The following is a 22,232-nucleotide window of genomic DNA, read 5'->3' as shown; positions in this document are numbered from 1 at the left end:
ATGTGTATACTATATGAGTAAATAAATAATTAATTAAAACAAATGAAAAATAAACAAATAAATAAATGATTATATAAATAAATAAATGAATGAATATCATAAAAATTATGTTAAAAACCCAACTTGCCCAAGCTGTATATCATTGTTTTCTCTTTTTTACAATTCAGTAGTTCTTGAAATCTTGAACGAAACTTTGATATCACCTCCTCCCGATCACTGAATCACATGCACTTTATATCTATGTTAATCATTTACTTCATGAACAGTATACATGTCTGCTTAATGACCTAACAAAGACACAACACTACGTGTTTAAAACTATATATATACATCTATCAAATGGACTGAAAAAAGAACAAGCTAACTGAGTAAAATAATAGAAAATCAGGCCATTAAATACGTGTATGCTTCGCAGAGTTTTGCGATTTTCAAGGTTTGCGGATCTTCTTTCATTTGGCGGTCCAAAAACCCTCATATCGCGTGACTAACAATATAGTATAACCATTAAACAGCATTTCCTGGAAATGCAGATCTGATATCAGAACTCAAGACAATCTTTAACACCTTATACTCCGGTATATAACCATCTCTTATTCCCCTTTAGCACTTATTAATTAAACATCGGCACATGATTGCAAATAAGTGTTTATGATGGGTCCTAAATACCAGTCCCAGACCGTGACTCTATTCATCATAAGCTTTATTATGTGTGTCGGCAAAACAAAGGGGAGATAATAATTAGCTGAACGTTCTCAGGACAAGTTAACGTTACTCTATGGTACTTGGTAAATGAACGATTTTTATCTCCTGAGCTCCTTTGGGTCACATAGGTTTATTGCTTCTTTATATCGCTTTAGTAAGAATACACCTTGTCAAACATACCTAGATTACCCATTTTAAATTATAGCCTTACAAACAAAATGGTATTTGATAAATTAACTTGGTTTTATGAACAAAAATTTCTTCCAGAGAGTCCAATACATATAAAAAAAAACACTGCCGCACTAACGTTAGCAGAATTATAAATTCAATAATCATCCTTCGGTTAATACGTTCCGGACTTCGAGGTGCAATCTCATTTTTAAATCAAGATTTCATGCACAGTCATAATAAAACAAAACATAATAAGGTAATCAATACTTCTTTTGACTGTGTACACGTGAGGAATCTATTGATTGTCCTTTATGCGTGAATGACCATGTCTAGTTTCTCAGAAGTGACTCATCTCTTTGCCATCTGGACACCAAGAAGGTGTGTATTTCTTTGAAGGCCTGTTTATTTTTCGCACTGATTCATGAAGTACCAAACATAAATATTGACTTGGTTACGTTTACTTTTTCTTTCCGTTTTGTCTCCTTTGTTTTTTGTGTGCATCCGTCTGAATCATCAGCCTATACCACAGTTTGGGGGTGTATTTATTTTCTTCACGATCTTTTTGTCTTTGGACTTGCCATCATCTAAGGAATTGTCTTCGTGTGCTATTTCATTGTCATTTATTAATTCAGTGGGGGGGGGGGGGGGGGGGGAGCTCACGTGGCGAATGGGCGTAAGGTGGGCAGCCTCACGTACTTGATTAGAGGCGAGGCCCTATGTGCAATGTGTATTGATTTTTGGCCGGGCCTTCAAATGGGGGGGGGGGGCATTGTGGAGGGGGCGCGTAGGCGTACATTGGCTTCGCTCAATCATGGAATACTTTTCATAGTTGACATTAAACTTATTCTTCACATTTCCCCTCTTTTTTTCTATTCAAGTTCTTTATACTTTACCTAAAAGCTACCCAAAATAGAGTCAAATATTATTTAAAGTCCATTTTTAAAATTGTGGTTAAGTACCCCCAAAGATGTGGGGGCAATGGATGAAGTGCTTTCTACTTATACAAGGTGCTCTATATAAAATACCTTTTGCATAGGCGATTTTCGTCATGAAACCACATTTGTGGATATGCCTTTGTGAAGCGCCACGATACAAATTACTCATCTTTTGCGAATAAGTATCTCAATAGTCAGAATTCAACTTGCATACATTAGAGTTGTTGCTAGATAGGAAAAACTTTATAATAATAATAATAATCCGTTTTTTTATATATAGCGCTCGATATACCGATCCAACGATGTGCCTAAGCGCTTTACAGATATATTATTACCCCGGTCATCAGACTCAGGCTTACCCGCACACAATGTGTACACATTTTCCACTCCCTGGGGAGCATTCCAGGCAGTCGCCATTTTACAAGCGCACACTTGCTCGTCCAACCACATGAACGTTCGCATCCTACCGGGTACCCATTTAACACCTGGGTGGAGAGTAGCATATGCAGGTAAATATCTTGCCAAAGGATATTAGTGCCGTGTCGGGATTCGAACCCTCGACCTTCGCATCTACAGTCAAGCGCCTTAAACCACTCGACCACGACACTTATAGCTTGCCCTACCTAATCACACATAATATATGCAAACTGTATTCTGACCATTGACATACAATTATTCGTAACAGGTGAATTAAATCGTTTGAGGCGCATAAGTATAAATTTGGTTACATTACGAAAATGGCCTATTTGACTTTTCATCTACTGCAAAACCTAATGATATCCCTTCTCCTTCATCCTCTTTCCCCCTTCTCCCTCTTCTCTTCTGTCTCAGAGATAGAACATAAATATATAGAATCTATATATCTTCTTGTATTACTGGAGGAACTGCCCAAGACAGAGACACCAGTACATAACACATCATCTCTTATCTTAGTTTGAAGTGGAGGCCGACATTGTCAAACAAAGATGCATCAACGATAGTTTGGACAGGATGTACGAGTCCTTGAGGTATCGCTCCTCCGTCCTATAATTATCTTCTGAAATAAATAGACGTTGAGGGCCGTGGGGGGGGGGGGGTGTTTCACAAAGATCCTAAGTTGAACTTATCTAAGTTGGACTTAACAATTATGGAAAGCCGTTAGCATCTTTGACAATATTTTGTCAGGCATAACAAATGTTGATTCAAATCATTCATATTTATCAAGAAGATTTCATGTTCTTGATGTGGAGTTTATGAAAAGTCTAAAATACTTTTTCGTTTGATTTTTTTTTTAAAGGCTACAAATGGTACTCCATAATTTTTAAGTCCAACTTAGAGTTAAGTTCGACTTTAGATCTTTGTGAAACACCCCCTGGTCTGCAGTTGTGTTTGTCCAAGGTTCTTAGCTCCTTGGTTAATTCAAAGACGGGCTTCTTTGAAACAAGGAAGGATACAAATATTCCTTGAGCACTGTGGTATATAGGTATTTGACTTTCATATTAAAGGTCCTGGATTCGAGTCCTCGCTCAATACTTACATTCTAGGTGTTTAACTCACCTTTTCCCCTATTGATCCAGGTGTATAATGGGTACCTGGAAATGTATTACATGGGTCTCAGGAAGTTCAATGATGAGGCTGCGTAACTGATGAAACTACCCGTGGTAATGATTCGATTCTTTACATGGTGGTTATGGTGGTTATTTTACCTGACTGCTAAGAAAGCATAACTTCTTGTAAGTAAGCAACCAGACGGCCGACGGCTTTAGGTCCTGTCCGAGGGACCTGGTAATAATGAGGATTAATGCCTTACCAAAGGGAACTATAGCGCATCGACTTGGTTTCGAACCCGAGTCACCGGATTACGAGACCACTGCTCTACCAACTGAGCTATCGCGCCTAGCTAAATTTGTTTTCTTCTTACTTATTCAATAATTCGAATTTACCAACATGCTGTAGAGAATAAGGTATGATGATGATGTTGATCCCACCCCACCCCTCCTCCCCGTGATGCCCTTGTTACTCGGGTCTTGTATCGCTTGAGTCTGGAGATTATCTATTGATGAAGAAAGACCCGCAGACGTAAATAATCAACTTTGATTGATACATGTCTGTACAAACATGGCGAACCTACTCTATCAACTACTCAGACACATTAATTGTGTGATTCTTCAAAGTCTGCATGTGTCTTGATTAAAGTCTCTTCAGAGAAATTGTAAATGTTACGCATCAGAGGCAAGGGGGTGTCCACTTCAATTATAAAGTAGTAGACCATGTCATTTTTCACCTGAAATGGACTCTCAATTTCCTCGTAATTCCTTTTAAATAATTAAATTCGCTACAGAATAGGAAAATAAAGTCATTGCTGATTGTACAAGCATGACACCAAGGACAAAGAATTACCACGAACATTCATCACATTTTATTGTTTTAGGGATATCTGAAAGTAGGAGTTGTGGATTAAATTTCACACTAATTAAATAGTATTGACCCTTGACCTCTTAAAATAGTCGTAATTGTTTAATGTAAATCAACGAAGTTTTAAAAAAAAAAATGTTTTAAGTCTGTTAAATACTGCACATGGTGAAATTCACATATAACCATTGAGGAAAGGCATATGAAATATTTTTCAAAAGATAAATGATACGGCATAATAAATGTAGCATAAATCGATTTGAATAAACAAGAAATGACAAATGACAGAGTAAGGTTACAATATGTATGACAAAAGCTTTATTATAATCATCATTGCTTTATATAAACATTTTCAGATGTATAAACGGTCCCAACGTATACTGGCGATGAAAGATGAAAGCAGTTCTAATAACATAACATTATTTCGACTAGTACATGAATGAATCTTATAGTAACGATAGTAACTTCTATGAATATAATTTCTCTTTCATTATGCACACGAGATCTGATTTCGGTATAATGCTACATAGATATGGATCATTGATTTCAGACAGCAGTTAATCAGTTTCCCCGTGAACAAGTGTAACATTATACATTCATGAGGTAGACCTGACATAGCACCAATAAAGTGTGTCAATGTGAATATATTATATATATCAAAAAGTAAATATAAGTATATCGAAAAAGGCGCAACACACAATTCTTCGACATGATATTATTATAGTGGCACGGATCTAATGGCACGGATCTACTGTATCTCATTTATGGTCTTTAAACATAAACATAACAAATTACCATATAATTTTGTCTCTATTATTAAATGTAAAACAGAAATGCATAATTATCCAGAAAATTACTATGTCGAAAAATATAAAAAATACAGCATCATCTTTTGCTTTCAAATCAAAAGGACCGTCAACATGGAACTCTTTTCCTCATTATATTTAAAAAAATCGTTTCTTAATTCTTTTAAATCTTTTTTATTCACATACTCTACAAAATAATTAATCCATCCCAACTTTTATAACTTTTAAACTTTTATAACTTTTAAGCTCTTTTTTTTTTGCCATAATGTCACTTGCTTTTCTAATTCTTTATCAGTAAAAATTTCGGTATTTTAATAAGCTGGGGATTGCCTCCACAGAACCTTTATTTGGTTCTTTTGCAATTTCTATTTCATGTTCATTATCTATTTCTTTGATTTCTTACTCTTGTCTTTACTTCTCTTTTTAATTGTGTGTTTAAAGTTCAATGTATACTGTGTATCCTACATGTAAATATGTTTTCAATGTACAATGTTTTTCAATGTATTTTTTTTTAATGGACTTGAATAAAATCAAATTAAATTGATAGAATTGAATTGAATTGAATTGAATTGAATTGAATTCAATTCAATTCAATTCAATTGAAGGTGAGAGGGGGTTCAATACTTGGTCTCGTCTTGTAAACAGTTGCGGTAAATACGAGACAGGAGACTGCAAACTTGCGAATGATTCGGACCATTCGCAAATCTTTATTACACTGGGTCCTGTATTTATTTTCTTCTAAAATTAGTCAGTGACATAATGTGAATAATTGTCTTGAATGTATCGAAAATCACCACTTTATATCTGATCTCATTTTGAATGATAATCAAATACTGCTAATTACTTCTAAATAAACGTCCAAACAAACATTCTACTATTGCATAAAGGTTATTGTGGATGAGTTTCTGTTCAAGGCTTTGACCGGGAACTGATTAGCCAAAAATTAAATTCATCGCTACTCTTTTCTCCGCAATATAGATGTCGTCGAAATAGTGGACTACTATTTTGCTATGACTTATTTTTACCCGCGTTTCTGTCTGGTCTGCATTTTGCAAAATTAATGCGTATGGTCTAAGGCGATCTTCAAAACACATGTCGGTTGTTATTTCCCAGAACATTATTCTGTTAGAAAATGTGGACATTGCTCTTGTAGTTTAACAAGCTACATTATCATTTCCATGTGTACTTTCAGGCGGCAGTCTCCCTGCAGTTAGGCCAGTCCGAATAGATAATACTATTTAGATAACATGATACCATGGGCTATTAATGTTTGTTATGTCCAGTGGACGCTGCAATAAAGCACATTTAATCGTTCCTCGTGTTTTACGACGCTTTTGAAATCGGGGTATGTCCTATTGCGCTGGACGGGCGGGCGGGCGACGCGTTGAACAGGCCATCGCTGTTCTTCAAGACAAATTAGATGTCTCTTTTACAGTTTAAGCATTTGTAAACAAGTACCAATTCTGACCTAATACATGGGTCTGTATTAATAAATGTTAGACTAGGTGTTTGTGGAGCTCTATATATCCTCTCATATCACAATGTCCTCAGAATATTCCATTTGATCAGAGCCAAAAGGGCGTTAGCACCAATTCTGACTTAAAATGTTGGCTCTCAACCGATGTTTCAAACGTTTACATGCTCTACAGATTATATCTCAAGGGATCGCGAAACATTACGGCAATGCCCTATTTCTTCAGGTTGGTTGTTATAATACCTGCGATTCGTTGAAACAGGTCTTGATTCTAGAGATGTTATCGATCATCTTGATGTAACAGACATATTAAAATACCACCACGGAGCCGAGATGGCGGCCATAATTACATGATCAAAGATGTTCGCTACAGGCCGAAGGTTACTCAAGGATGAAATACGTTGCCATCTTTTGTTCTCTTTGTTGATTGTCCCTTCGAGCTTCACGGCCAAAGATAGACCAATAATAGGGACTTTTAGATTCTGCACGAGGAGAACGCGGACTGCCCTTTTAAGGCAATGTGACGTCACTGCCAGTGCCTTAAAAGGACGTCACATTCCCTTAAAAGGGCAGTCCACGTTCTCGTCGTGCAGAATCTAAAAGTCACCTAGAAAACAAATTTCTGTTCAGTTGTTATCATTCGTCTCGCATGTATGAATGTGTATCAAGAGTGCCCTATCCTGCCTGTACTTCATAATGATTAGACTACGGTATAGAGACCGGCGACATTTTGACCCGTCCCTAGTAGTATGCTTACCATGGTAACGATGCTCCCAATAAAGGACAGATTATATAACTCTTCAATTTTGTTAAGGGTCTTTAGATCATAAATGAGATAGGGATAATATGTTTAGATTAATTGCAATATAATAGGTTACTAAACGATGGCGACATCCATTAGCTACGCGAAGCAGAATCGTGATATATATTTTGAAGTTTACAATATATACAACCGTCTATTAGCGAAACAACATAGTGCTTTACCTTTTAGAGTAACAGTATGGAAAGCTGATACAGCTAAAACTCATTACAGTTGCAAACTTCCAAAAACCAATAATTTCCCTTTTCTATTTCCAGTTAGTTCACTTTCGCAAAATGTAAGTTAACGATCATCCTTTGATAGAATATGTCACCTGTAACCATACTTTGTGCCAGCTATTCATGCTTGAAATGAAGATGTTGTATATATTGGAATAACTAATAAAACTTAAAATTCAATTGCATCACAGCGTAGCTATACGGAAGACAAAAGCCCCAACCAAATGGTGAAAGAAAGAAAATAAATGGAGAGGGGAAGGTAAACCTGATAAAATGATATGACACCCCCTCCCCCATAATCGATGGCATTTTTTCTTTGAATAATTGCAATTTATTACAAATCGATGCCCCCCCCCCCTCCCCTCACATGCCAGTGCCCTTCAATGGCTGAACCCGCGCTGCGCCATTGTAATCAGCAATGGTTAGATGTTGTAACATTAGGACCTTATTGACGGTGATGGCGGTATTACACATTGCGTTCTTGTCAAAATTGGCTGGATCTAAACGGATTTCCAGCTGTCGAAACGAAACTGCAAATATTTCAGATTGCCCTGCAGATAAAATGTCTAAATATAGGGGCAGAAAGCTCGATCATAATTGATATAAAGTCCAACTTTCAGGAGGTGACCAGATTTCTTTCGGAGACATTATATATCCGATCAATCCCAAATGGTTACTGTATATAGAGTACCGAAGCTGTGACGTCATAACAATCTATTTTTAGAATTTCTCAATTGTTTGTTCATTTTCCGAAAGAGCATCAAAAATAATGTCCAAATGTCGAAAACCAATTGAATATGTTAAGTATTGGCTGAGATATGACCATCTGAATAAATATATGTCCAATGGGAACTTAGGAGCCAGAGCATATAACAGTGAGCTCCTATGGGGAGTATATTTATTCAGATGGTCATATTTCAGACAATACTTAACATATTCAATTGGCTTTCAACATTTGGAAATTATTTTTGATGCTCTTTCGGAAAATGAAGAAAAATTTGAGAAATTCTAAAATTAGATTTTTGATGACGTCACACTTCACCACTCTATAGGCCTTTATGGTAGAATCATGGAGATAATATACATTCGTACATGTATCTCCAAGGTAGAATACAGAAAAGGTTTCTGAAAAAGAAAATTGATTCTTTCATATCTACATATTCTGTGCCCTACAATAATCATGGTAGGAGGAGGGGGGGGGGGGGTAGAAACCATACTGTACCTCTACCATTTATACATACGTCAATAGATGAACGAGATGCTTTTCAATACTAATAATCGTATGTTGGGAATGGCATTTTGATTTTACTGAACTTCGTTATTCGATAACATTATTTATTATTTATTTATTTATTCAAGTTATATTTAAAATAGAGAATAGGTACATTCAGTTTAACAAAACTGCTTTCCAAATACATGACAAGTATGTATATACAAAAATACAAGGAATATAGACAAAAAAATATAACAGTCATCAAAATTAAACATTGACATATTTGACATAATATAGAGTACAAACATATATAACATAAGAAAATAATTATACCGGTAGAGGGAAATAAGAACGGAGATTCGACTATAATAAATGCTTTGCCAATTGGTATCCGCGCTTACAAATTTGAATTGATTCTGTTGATTGAATTGAGGGAGGAAGTTTATTAAATAGGGTGCTTGCTTTATATGAGAATGATCTTTTTTTTTTTTTCGGTTATAGGGTATGGGATGTCAAGTAGAGAATTTTAAGAATAGCGGGTACAGTAGTTGAAGGTGCGATAATTTATAAGTGATTTTAAATAAGTTTGGGCCATGACATTTGTAATTTTAAAAGCTAATAAACAGTAGTGATATTTTAATCTTTGTTCGACCGATTGCCAATTTAAAGTCGTAAGAAGCGTACATTGTGGTGTGTCGTAATCCTTATTTGAAATCAATCTCGCAAATCTATTTTGTAACTTTTGCAGTTTCGATAAATTTGTCTTTGAACAGTTTCCCCAAGCAGTACAACAATAGTCGATATGTGGTAAAATTAAGGCAAAATAGAGGTTTACAAGAGTTTTATGGGGTATTAGGCGTTTTATACGACGAATACATCCAATAAAACGATATATCTTAGTACTTATATATTTTATATGTTCAGACCACGTAAGTTGTGAATCAAGTATAACTCCTAGGTTCCTTGGTTCGACACACTGTAATTTTTACCATTTAACTTAATTGAGAGACGATTTTCTCCAACTTTCTTTTCTTTTCTGAGGGTGTATAATTAAACATCTTATTTATATCAAACCATTTACATATTAAATCAAAGTCATTCTGTAAATTTTCTTGAACTTGAACTTTTTTTTAAATTTTTTTTTTTTACTATAGGTGGGGCTAAAGGGGTTTAGCCCTAGTGTTCTATAAAGGGACATTAGTTAGCCCAACTAGGCGTTGTGGCGTGCGCCTGTAATCAAGCTAAAAGTGGAAGTTACAAACTGATTCAGCCGAGGACGCAGGTTCGAATCTGAGTCACGTCTTCGGATGATGACGTTTAAAGGTCGGTCCCCAGACGTAAATAATCATATCTGATTGATACACGTCTGTACAAATCTAATACACACACACACACACACACACCACCTATAGTCCGAGGTTTAGCTTATTCCACTTTTAATGGTTCTAACATTGTTCCTTTGAGGATAAATAGGAATTGGGGGCTTTCTTAATAGGTTGTGTCATCTGGTAGGCCTAATACGCTGCAAAATAGTTCGGTTCATTAAGGCTGAATCCAGGGGCTGAATCAGCCAGGGAGTCTAGATTGAAGTGTTGGACAACGCTTCCCGCTTCTTGAGTATAAGGATGATAACGGTGAGGGCAACAGACAGTGATGTGAAGACTGCAGCCAGAATGAACAGGAGCACAAAACTACCAGTTAAGTCTTTCAGGCAACCTACAGAGAAACAAAAGTTATCTAGAGGTAATTTGTCATGCTGACAAATTAAGGTGATATGCTTCTGATATTTTGAATTGGAAAATGTTACCATGTTGTCGACATCCAATTCAAAATTGGAGGCTACGTTGCGATAGCCCATAGTCTCAGCTACAAAATACTAAATTTGGGGAGAAAATGGCGCAATAACAATCCAGATACGGCTCAAAGATAATTGCAGATTCATGTTTTGAAAAAAGTGACCTCCCATAGACATAACACACAAAATTTAATATGACAAATTATGCATTGTCGCCTATAATCGAATATTTCACTATGATGACGTCATCCAAATGAAAAATAAATGCCAAATTTCTGGTAGAGAATTATCTCAGCTACAGCATATCAAAATCTGGGAGAAAATTGATCACCGATAAGCGAGATAATCTCAATTAAACAAAGACAAAAATGACGTCATCAACAACATTCATTTTTTTAAAGTTTGGATGCCACTATGATGACTTTGTTTCACTTTGTACGAGTCAGAGTGGTATGAAATCATATTTCCAACTCATGCTCTTTCCAACCATGATATAAAAATTGGGGGTCGATTGACTATCTGAAGAGCTATTTTGATTTTTAAAACGGCATGTTTTTGAACAAATTTGCATTACATTACCCATAGCAGCACGCGCGGATTTTGAACTTTGACGCGCGCTCACGGCCTTATGAAAGGTCAAGAGTGACTGAAATTAATGGAAATTGTCAATTACGGTAAGAGAAAACCAAATCATGTAAAATTTTTGAATTTGTATTGACCAATGACCTGAAGTTAATGTGTATTGAAATTGGGCAATTTATGATGAATGGTTATGAAGATATGAATGATAACGTAAACACACAAAATGGCGCCTGGATGACGTCATGGTTGACTGATCACACTAAAAAGAGGAGGTGCACGATTCCTGATGACGCCAAAGATACTGTAAATATCTGAAGATGATACTTATACAACTTTTTGAGATAATTGATGGCAAAATTCGGTTGGAGAAATAAATAAATAAATAAATAATAAATAAATAAATAAGATTCGTACAAACACAATAGGTGATGTAGCATATCACCTAATGAAGGAAAAATTATAGGACGAACCAACAATACGCGCAGCCTGTAAGAATCACGAGAATTGTGTTTTGTTTCATTTAGAAGATTCTCAACTTTTCTTGTATTTCAATAGCTTCTTAGGGGCGGATCTAGGGGGTCGGCGGTTTAACCGCCCCCCCCCCCCCCCTGGGCGTCCGAGGGAAAAAAAAAAGGGGGAAGGGGGGAGGGGGAGAAGGGAAAAAAGGGGGAAAAGAAGAAGACAAAAAGTAAAACAGTAAAACGGCGCGATTTTTTGGCAAAAAGCTTGATCCGCCCGTAACCAGTAGTGTAGTAAGAGTAGAGACGGAGGTACCTGTCCCTCCAGGCGAATGGCAAGAAAAAGAGAAAAGGAAAGAGAGAGAGAGGGGGTGGAGGGAAAGCAAATAAGATGGGGATAGCACTATGAAAATATGACATAACCAAATCAAACACCCTCCCCTATTACCGATGGCCTCAACGGTTCTCACAATCCCCCCCCCCCAAGTCTTAAGACCGAATATCACTACACCGTGACACCAGAGCCCTTGAATGGCTAAACCAATGCTACGCTATTGCTTCTCATCATAGTTTTACCAAATCCATCTTTAGAAAACTATGAAGACCTACGCGAGGGTTAAAATACATTGTGTAAACAACATCGTTGATCACGACAACGTAATAACAACATCTACAAGAATAAGACAAATGAACTCGAAAGTATTGTCAATCGGAGAAAGGATTTACCTAATGCTGAGTTGCCGAAGAGGCCACCGAAAGCCTCGACGAATACTAGCCATCCTAACGAGGTCGACGTCGCACTGCCATCGATCAACCTCTGCATGACGATGTTGAGTGAGATGATAGCCCCAGCGGACACTCCGAATGCTAATGATGCCAAGATGGCGACCACGTAAACCCTCATCAGAAGTCCGAGGACCAAAGAGGCTGATGCCATCAGTATCTGCGCGCCTATGTAGAGATGCGCGGCTTTCACGTAACCCTTCTTCACAAGAATGCCATTGAAGAAACGACCAACAGCCTGAGAACCCCCGAAGACGGAGAGAAGTGTGGCTGCTTGCATGGGAGAGAGTCCTTCGTGAGTCCCAGCCGACGCGATGAAAATGTTAACAGTTATGTAGGTAGCTGCCAGGAAAAATATAGCGACAAGGAGGGCCACATGACAAATTTTGGTTGTCCTCGTGAGGGGTTTGGCGCTAAACTTGAAAAGATTGGATATTCTAAAAGTAGATTTAACAACCTTTGAACTCTCGAGGCTACGATATTTGTCATCCTTTCGCACATCATTCACACTAGATGGACTACAATAAAAAACATGGTCTATTCCGAGGAATGTGGATTGGGGACAACCTTTGTCATCCGTGATAGAAACTCCAGAATGGATGTCGCCATCTGTATCAAAATCCGCAAGACTTTGAATCTCATTCTTATTCTCGTCGATATCTTCATCCAAATAACCATGTTGCTCTTGATCATCACATGGGACTGTAATGCCCATAGGTGCTCTCGGATAACAACTTTGGTTCTTCAGCGATCCACTACAGTCTTTGCAAACTCCTGCAGAACTTCCTTGGTCATGTGATTCTGAAAACTCCAGAACGGTAGCAGTAGTTTGATGATCAGACGGAGATGGTCGAAGCAGAAGATCATTAGTCCCGTTGTCAACATCACCTTTATTGTCGTCGTGGTCATTGACGTTGCCTATTTCGCCCTCATCACCGACCACGGGCCCTCGCTTTCTGACGACTTCGGGTTTCATGAGTGCGCCAATGACGACAGTGTTGAGCGTTATGCCCGAGCCAATGACCAAAGCCCCTCTCCATCCGTAGGCAAAAATAAGAGCTCGGAGTACTGGAGATAAGACAAACACTGAAATCGAGATGCCAGTTAGTGCAGCTCCATTAGCTAGGGCGTAGTGACGGTCAGAGTAGTGCTGTCGAATGGTAGCTGCAGATGCTACGTAGATGGCACTCGCTCCGATCCCTAAACATCGTGTAAACATAAAATCAAAGAGTTGATGAACACATAATCTTCTTTATGATTCCAAAGAGAGTAACACACGTTGCTCGTGCTACTGGCACAATACTGTGTTAGGCCGTTAGCAACTGGTGTGATTTTTGACGCATCGTGTAAAAATGAAAACAATAGTGAATACAAAAATAAACGATGCAAGCTTTGAGTGGAAATAGTGCAAGCGCTTATTTTTTTAATCACTTAATTTTCGTTGGTACATATACATTCAAAATCAGGCCCGTTGTACACGAAACGTCATTTTGTATACGTAGCTATTGCGTCAGCGACTGGTGTGGTCATTTTTGCGTCATGTGAAATTGACAGCTAAAGATACTTATCTCCAATGAGTGAAAAATTGATTATATTTCGCGGTATTTGAGCCACCATGCGAGAAAAAGCAAAAGTGAACAATGCAAACATTGCCTGGAAAGTATTGGCGCATGCGTTAATCTCCTCATGATAGCCTTTATTTGCGTAAGTAACATTGACGCATCGACTTGACGCTTCATGTGGAACGAGTGTCATATCGAAAAAATAGGGGTCTACATGATACAACTAAAAAGTACAGAAGCTTACCAGTCTAATAAGTTTTCGTTCTCTCTCTCTCTCTCTCTCTCTCTTATCCCTCTTGTTCTCTCTTTCTCTCTCTCTCTCTCTATTTCTCTATCTCTCCCCCTCTCACCCTTCTCAGCCTCTCTCTCTCTCTCTCTCTCGCTCTCTGTCTTTCTCTTTCTCCTCTCATGGTCCTTCTCGGTTGATGGAGAAAAAAAAGGTGTAATTTAGCAAAATTAGTTTTTACCTCCAAGCAAACAGTATCCAACCCAAACGAAGGCAATATGTCGTGCGAACGCCGTGAGGAATATCCCTGAAGATATGAGAACACCACCTGCCATTATCACTGTACGACATCCTACAACGTCGAGGGCGTATGACATCAGAGGACCTGCATCGAGATCGAGAGAGGAAAAACAACAATGAAATATATATTTTAGTGTTCCTTGTAGGCTTTATTCTGGTTTAACTTTTGGTTTTGGGATATTTTCCATATACGAATTATCAAAAATAATCCTTGCTAACCAACTGAGAAAAAGTAATGACGTAAGAAAGAAAACTGTAATTTCTCATAAGTACTTCTTTTCTTCTTTGGTGAGTGCCCTATTTTTAGGTACGAGAAGTGCCCTTTTCACCTCTGATAATTGCCCTTATTCAAATATGAGAGGTGCCCGTTTTACTTTGATAAGTACTCCTTTTCCATTGTATACAAGTGCCCCTTCCCCTTCTAATTCTCACCTCTGATAAGTACCTTCTTTTATTTTGATACATGCCCCCTTTTTATTTCCAATAAGTACCCTTTTTCCTTCTGATAAGTGCCTTTTTCATCTCTGGTGAGTGCCCCTTTTCTGTTGCAAGGAGTGCCCCTTTTCACCTCTGATAATTTCTTTTTTACTTAGACACGTGCTCCTTTTTCCTAATAAGCGTCCTTTTCCCCGTCTGATAAAGGCCCTCTTTTCCTTTCTCTATTACACCTGCCCCTTATTCAAAGCGACTAAGAGCAACTTTTTATTTAATCCCCCCCTAGAATAATTGATATAATCATGTAACTTATTAAGGACCTTTTCAGTCTTTTGCGGCGAGATTGCAGCTCATCACGATTAATTTTTCCTCTTTATGTCATGTAACGTACAGCATAAAAATCGGGACAGATTTTTATGCCACATGTTCGTCTAGTCCCATATATACATCTTTCTGTGTACATGCTTGTAACCATGTGTGTCGATCCCGAGGGGGGGGGGGGGATGGGGGGATATATCCCCCCAATATTTGAGGTGGGGGGATGGCCTGTACAATCATTCCCCCCCCCCCCCCAATAATTCACCATCAACAACAACAGAAAAAGAAGAGAAAAATTAATGATGAGAGCCCGATTAGAGTAGTTAATGGTTATTACTCGCAAGATGACCATCAATATTCACATTTTGCTTTCTCATTTTCATAATACATACATATATACCAAGTAAATGAGACAACCGTATATGAGACAAGAATAAATTGAATTGAGGGGGGAAAACTATATTCATACAAGGATTAAGAGTCGAGAATGGTACATCGAATCGTCTTCTTTCTTTGATAATCTAATAAAACGTCAGAGCTTCCGCGCTACGCGCGGACAAGGGGAACTGAATTCAGACAAGGATTTAGAGTCGAGAATGGTACAACGAATCGTCTTCTTTCTTTAATAATCTAATGAAACGTCAAAAATTCCGCGGGGGGGGGGGGGGGGAACTAAACTCAGACAAGGATTAAGAGTCGAGAATGGTACATCGAATCGTCTTCTATCTTTAATAATCTAATAAACGTCAAAGCTTCCGTGATTCGCGCGGGAGCGGGGAAACTTAATTTAGACAAGGATTTAGAGTCGAGAACGGTACAACAAAGCGTCTACTTTCTTTAATAATCTAATGAAACGTCAGAGCTTCCGCGCTACGCGCTAAGAAGGGGAACTTGATTCTAACATTAAGGATTAAGAGTCGAGAATGGTACGTCGAATCGTCTTCTTTCTTTATTAATCTAAGGACACGTCAGAGCTTCCGCGCCTCGCGGGGGAGGGGGGAAACTCCCCCTCCCTGCATCCAACTCCCTAGGGAGCGTGCTTCGCTTGCTCACTACCGCCCCCCTAAAATGAAATCCTGGCTACGCGCTTGGGGAGGGGGTGCAAACTGCCACACGCTTCTATCTCTTGGTTGCTTTGATCCATTGCCGAAAATATTTTGGCACCTATCACCCCCCCCCCCCCCCCCAACCACGGGTTCAAATCGACACCCTTGCTTGTAACTTAACCAAGACTGGGCCAAATTTCTTATCATTTTGATGATTCCAGAACCTTGCAGTACACTACTGACATTTATAAATGCTAAATGATCAACCTTTTTCTGATCGATTTCACACCGTTTCTTTCACAATGCAATCGCATGACCAGATCTCAACTTTAGCTTTTAGGAGTATCTTGGACCATTTAAAGGGAGACACAAATAGTGAAACTATCCCTGACGATGTAATCACATTGTAGTCTAAAACTTGCATATTTTCGCTTTGAGGTTTCCCCTTGTAAGTACCCCCCTTTTCCAGAAAATGCCCTTTCATTGGCATCGGGTTTAGAGGTCGTCTCTAACAGCATGAACAATATAACAATGCACGACAGAATGCAATATAGCGTAACTTGCAATAACAACCGATACAAACCAGTAAATGGCTTTAGAATAATGAAAAGTTTTTGCCTGTACCTTCATCCTGTTTAAACTCAACGAACAAACACCGTTATAACAATGTCTGTTGAACCATGTCAACCTGAGCCCGGCTCTGAGCAGATCGAGCACATTGAAGTCGTACAATGGGATATTGCATGCAGTTGGAACCGCTCTACTTTTATACTGCTGTAATTCATAGACAAACCGATTTCCCTTTGATAAGTATGTATTATTAGCATTAGTCCCTGCATGGAACGAATATTTGCTTCCTCAATGTCGTTGGACTGAATTGTAAATCAACAATGAAAACAATTCTCCAGGAAACATAAAGACCCAATTTGAGCATGTCGTAACATTTAGATTATCACCACGATATGTTTTCTGGTGGAATTGATAAGATAGTTAGATATCATGCAATAATAAAGACACGATAAAACTTTGTCAATGCTTCCAAATACCCAGGCACTGACAATACTAAAATAATTAATCTATACCTAGATTCACTCTGACTACCCTTACCGAAAAGGCAGGCCTGCTTATAGCCTGCATCAAGCCTGCATAGATGCTAAAAAGCAGGCTAATTCCTTAGCAAGCACTGACCTGCAAAAACGCCGAAATATGCAAATTAGGCAGGCTTAATTTAGCCTGTACATTTTAAAAGCAGGCTTATTTTAGCCTGCTAAATCATTTTAACCTGCTCAATTAGCCTGCAAAATTGCCCTGCTTTTTTAGTATGCAAAATTAACCTGCTTTGTTAGCCTGCAAAAATGCTGAAATATGTAAGTTATGCAGGTTAATTTTAGCATGCTAATCTAAAATGCAGGCTAACAAAAATGAAGATATTTGATTGCCATCATTATCAGTACAAGACTTCCATTGGTATATCGACTCGGATAGAGGAACGGGGGATAAATTGATATATCATAATCAATATTCGCAAGTGTCAACCAATAGGAATATTCTAATCTCAATTGCATTAGACTAACTCCATCACAAAGATCATTTGAAGTTAATACAATATTGACTTTTGTAAAAGTACAGGCTCATACACGTATATATAGAAAATATACATGCTATTTAAATTGGTTAGTAATCGTATAATCAATATATCTATTGCTAAAACATGAATGTAAGTGTGATCAGACAAATAATCTATTGGTCAATAATTCCAAAGAAAAATTCAATCACAAAATTGATATGTGCATTAATTGTCATAAGTTGCTTAACAATTAATCATGATAAATGTATTTTTCTGTGAGATGTGTAAAGTAATAATGAATATTCATGAGATACGTATTGCAGGTTAATTTTAGCATGCTAATCGAAAAGGCAGGCTAACATAAATGAAGGTTTCTATTGATTTCTATTGGTCCCATTGGGTTCAATTAGTCTTATTGGTTTATATTGGTCCTATTGTTCCTATTGGTAGATCTATTGGTCTTATTGGTTTCAATTGGACCAATTGGCCCCATTTGACTCTAATCGGGATTTCAATTGGTTTCAATTGGACCAATTGGCCCCATTAGATATTTCAAATGGTTTCAATTGGACCAATTGGCCCCAATAAGACTTAAATGGGACTTCAATTGGACCAATCAGCCCCATAGACTGTAAGGTTTTCAATTGGTTTCAAATATATCTTTTCTTCTTATAAGTTGCAATTAATCCAATTATGATATCTAATAAACACAAGACTATATCAATGTTATAACTACGACCTAAAAGCATTGCTCTCTCTTTAGGCTCCATCATATTTCTTCCTTTATTTAACTTAGTCTTATGTACTTATTCTGTTCGTTTGTATAAATGCATCCCCCCCAAAAAAATGATTACAAAAAATGTAACATGCCAAATGCAATGAAATAAACATGTGAAATATGAAAATAAACTGAAATTGAAACTGAATTGGACCAATTGAAGTCCAAAATAGGGCCAATTGGTCCAATTGAAACCAATTGAGTTCCCATTAAAGTCTAATGGAGCCTAGGCCAATTGGTCCAATAGGGCCAAACTTGACCAATTGAAACCAACTGAAGTCCTATTAAAGACCAATTGAAAAAATGAAAATTAAATTGGTGTTCAATTGGTTTCAATTGGATTTTTGTCTTGGGATGCCCCCCCAAGCGCTCGAAACCTCGCTTGCTCGGCTTTCTATGAACCTATTTTTGTTTAAACTCTCAAATCACCCCTGATATATAACATTAAACGTGCATGTGAAAAATATAACCTGCAGGCTACATGTAAAAAGCAATAACAGGTTAAATTTGTGTTCTAAACCTGCTCAGAGGACATTTCTTCAGATTGCAGGTTTAACAAATTATGATAGAAATTTACATGCTAAAGATTAAACTGCATCTCATCTGGCATGCTAAAGATTTAACCTGCTAAAACTGTATTTTGCAAAACGCATGCTAATTTTAAACTGCAGGCTGAGATTTAGCCTGCTTAAACTGTAAGACTGTGTTTTGCAAAATGCATGCTAATAACAGGCTAAAATTTAACCTGCTAAAACATGTAAGACTGATTTTGCAAAATGCAGGCTAAAATTTAACCTGCTAAAACATGTAAGACTGATTTTGCAAAATACAGGCTAAAATTTAACATGCAAAAGAATAATTAGCATGTATTTAAGAATGCAGGCCAGACGCAGGTTCAAAGCAGGTTAAATAAGCCTGCATTTTCGGTAAGGGTAGTCTGTGGATACAGACTCTGGTTTATTGACGTTTAGTCTACAGTCAGTAGTAGTAGTAGTAGTAGTAGTAGTAGTAGTACAGTCAAGATTCAACGCATGGCAATCATGTTAAAGATAAAGTTGAGTTCTGGTAATGCGATTGCATTGTGAAAGAAAAGGTGTGGAATGGATCAGAAAAGTTGATCATATAGCATGTAAGTAATGGTGTGTAATGCAAGATTCTGGAGTCATCAAAATCATTATAAATTTGGTAGAGTCTTGGTAAATTAACAATCACTTACACAGAAAGATGTATATGGGACAACACACATGGTGTCGGGGCTAGTACTACCCTGATTTCCTTATCTTTCTTTGCTCATTACTCAGCCAGTATACATTTTCTTCCAAAATTGTTTGGCACATGACATTTATTTGTAATCTTGAACATTCAGTGTAAGTTTCGTTAGATTCTGTGAGAATTCATTTTCTTTTTTTTACCAGAACTCAAGTTTATCTTTAACATTCTTGCAACAATACTTAGGAATAAGATACGGGTTGATGCAACGCGCATTTTTTGCTTTCAAAAAATGAAAGAATGTAAAAAAAAAAATCATGATCTCAAATATGTATTACCTGATGAAGACCTTGTATTTGAATCAATGTTCATTATGAGTTGAAGTAATATGAATGATGGATATTACCCACATAATTATGTATGGCGCAATGAAACATAAAAATTGTGATTTACTCAGCATTATGGGGTTATATAAACTAATTATATTTCAGTTATTTACACACCATAAATCTGTCCATTGAAACACTTTTTCAAGATTAAACATATAATACATATTGTTACGCCACACACAGAAAAGAAATGATCAGAGAATGTGATGGATAAGTTATTTTGTTATCACAAATGAAGAGATGAGTTCAATCGCAACTTATTTGCGATTGATATCAATCACAACTATGTACATAAGCTGGCTGCCTGCCGTAGAAAACTTACGATTGATAACAAGACTTGCGATTGATTTGGATCAATCGCAACTCTTTGTAAGAAGGGGCCCTGATGTTGACTTTCTCGGTTTTATCTTCCTCCTCTGCCTATCTGCCTTTTTGGTCCTCTTCAACTCTCTCGCTCTCTCATCCTCATCGTACAAAACGTATTCCAAGTACCTTATCCAACTAAAGCTGTTATGAATTTAGTTTACCATAACAATTACTGTCTACAATTATGATTATTTATATTTTGTAAATTGATCTCTGCAAACTTTTACCGGTGAAAACACATTTCCGAATGGACAATAAATATTTGAAAAATATTCCAATTTCAACTAATACCCTAACCTGAAGGCTGTATATATCTTGCCTTCAATGCAAAAAGCCGACGCAGTTTTAAAATAATATGGGGGGAGGGGTATTTAAGCAACTCATTGCGAGCCATGAGCGAATTTTCACGAATATGAGGATATTTGGGCACCTAGTTGATCGAGTATTAGGTTTTACGGTGTCCTCACTGTCCAAATATCGGGCTTTAGATTATCCTCGCCGACCCCCCCCCCCCCCCCCGCCCCCAATCTATTATTTGATTAATAATTTCCTTGGGTAAAAAGTAGGGTATATAAAATAAAATGAAATGATGCTGTAATTTATCTAAATTAAATGTTAACAGGCCTACCTGAAATACCAAAAGGAACAAGATAAGATGCAAGTATAATCCCGACTGCAGCCGTGGTCGTTTGAAGGTCTTCTGCGATATCGTCGATGATCACCGGCAAGGACATCGGTATACCACGGGCGAATGCAAGGCAGACGTGGAACGCGAACGCCAACCGCCACAGCGAAAAGAAACGTTTTAAATTCGACATCGTCCACTAAAGCTTGAAGACGTCCGTTTTTAATATAGTCAAGATGTACGTCGAAACAATATATGCAGCCCAGTATATTTATTGTACACTTTCTTAGAATTAAATATTATATGGAGTTTATACAGACGATTAGCTGACTACGCTTTCAAGTCGTAGCTATAATGAAGTTGGCATTGATCCACTAACAATGACTGAAACACCGATGATTATATCAGGGAGTTAGGATCAGTGGAACTCCCTGGTTCTATCAATGAAACAGTTTACACAGAGCCACGTACGTTAGCATGAAAGGCCATCAGTCTTGTGAGGAAAACAGAAAATCTCAATTAGTCCAGGCAGTTTCTCTGTTGAAAGGGACCCTGGAACGTATTGCAACGGTAGGAGGAAATAAATATGAAATCTCTTTAAATCATTCGACCGTGTATTCGTTCACAAAGTATCTTTTATGTACCAATCAAGCGTGTCTTTTGAAATATGCAAGTCTCTCCATGTTCGCATAGTTTACTGTTCAGCAGTGAGAGAGAGAGAGAGAGAGATAGGGAGATGTTAATTTTAAATGTGTATATTAAGGCCCGGTCACACAGCCTTTCGCGTCTGTATCGCGGGTAAAATTTCGCGATTTTTTTTTTGCCCGCGGTTGCCCGTGGTGGAAAAATGTGCAAAATTGGCTTACCCGCGGTTTACCCGTGGTATGCCCGCGGAACAGACGCCGGCGACTGTTCCGCGTCCTTATCGCGGGTGAAGCGCGGCGGTACCGCGGCCTACCACGCTTACACGCGGTACACACGCTAATGCACGTGATAACAACGCGGTACAGACGCGGAACAAACGTGCTATGACCGTGCTCCACCCGCGATTACCCGCTAAAAT

General features: G+C 37.8%; 1 protein-coding gene across 1 annotated transcript; it reads right to left on the bottom strand.

Annotated features, from left to right (window-relative positions):
* Nucleotides 1-9,837: 9,837 nt before the first annotated feature.
* On the bottom strand, nucleotides 9,838-21,905 carry LOC752949 (monocarboxylate transporter 13). Its single transcript, XM_001180668.4, has 4 exons — nucleotides 21,173-21,905; nucleotides 14,378-14,521; nucleotides 12,292-13,548; nucleotides 9,838-10,446 (listed from the first exon to the last, which is right to left on the bottom strand). Exons 1-4 carry the CDS (start codon nucleotides 21,360-21,362, stop codon nucleotides 10,310-10,312), a joined length of 1,728 nt encoding a protein of 575 aa, XP_001180668.2. The 5' UTR covers nucleotides 21,363-21,905; the 3' UTR covers nucleotides 9,838-10,309.
* Nucleotides 21,906-22,232: the final 327 nt, after the last annotated feature.

Source organism: Strongylocentrotus purpuratus, unplaced genomic scaffold, assembly GCF_000002235.5.
Source record: "Strongylocentrotus purpuratus isolate Spur 01 unplaced genomic scaffold, Spur_5.0 spur5_scaffold_8, whole genome shotgun sequence".
Taxonomy (NCBI): Eukaryota; Metazoa; Echinodermata; class Echinoidea; order Camarodonta; family Strongylocentrotidae; genus Strongylocentrotus; species Strongylocentrotus purpuratus.
The sequence above is the reverse complement of the archived record's forward strand: the minus strand, read 5'-3'. Positions and strand labels throughout refer to the sequence as shown.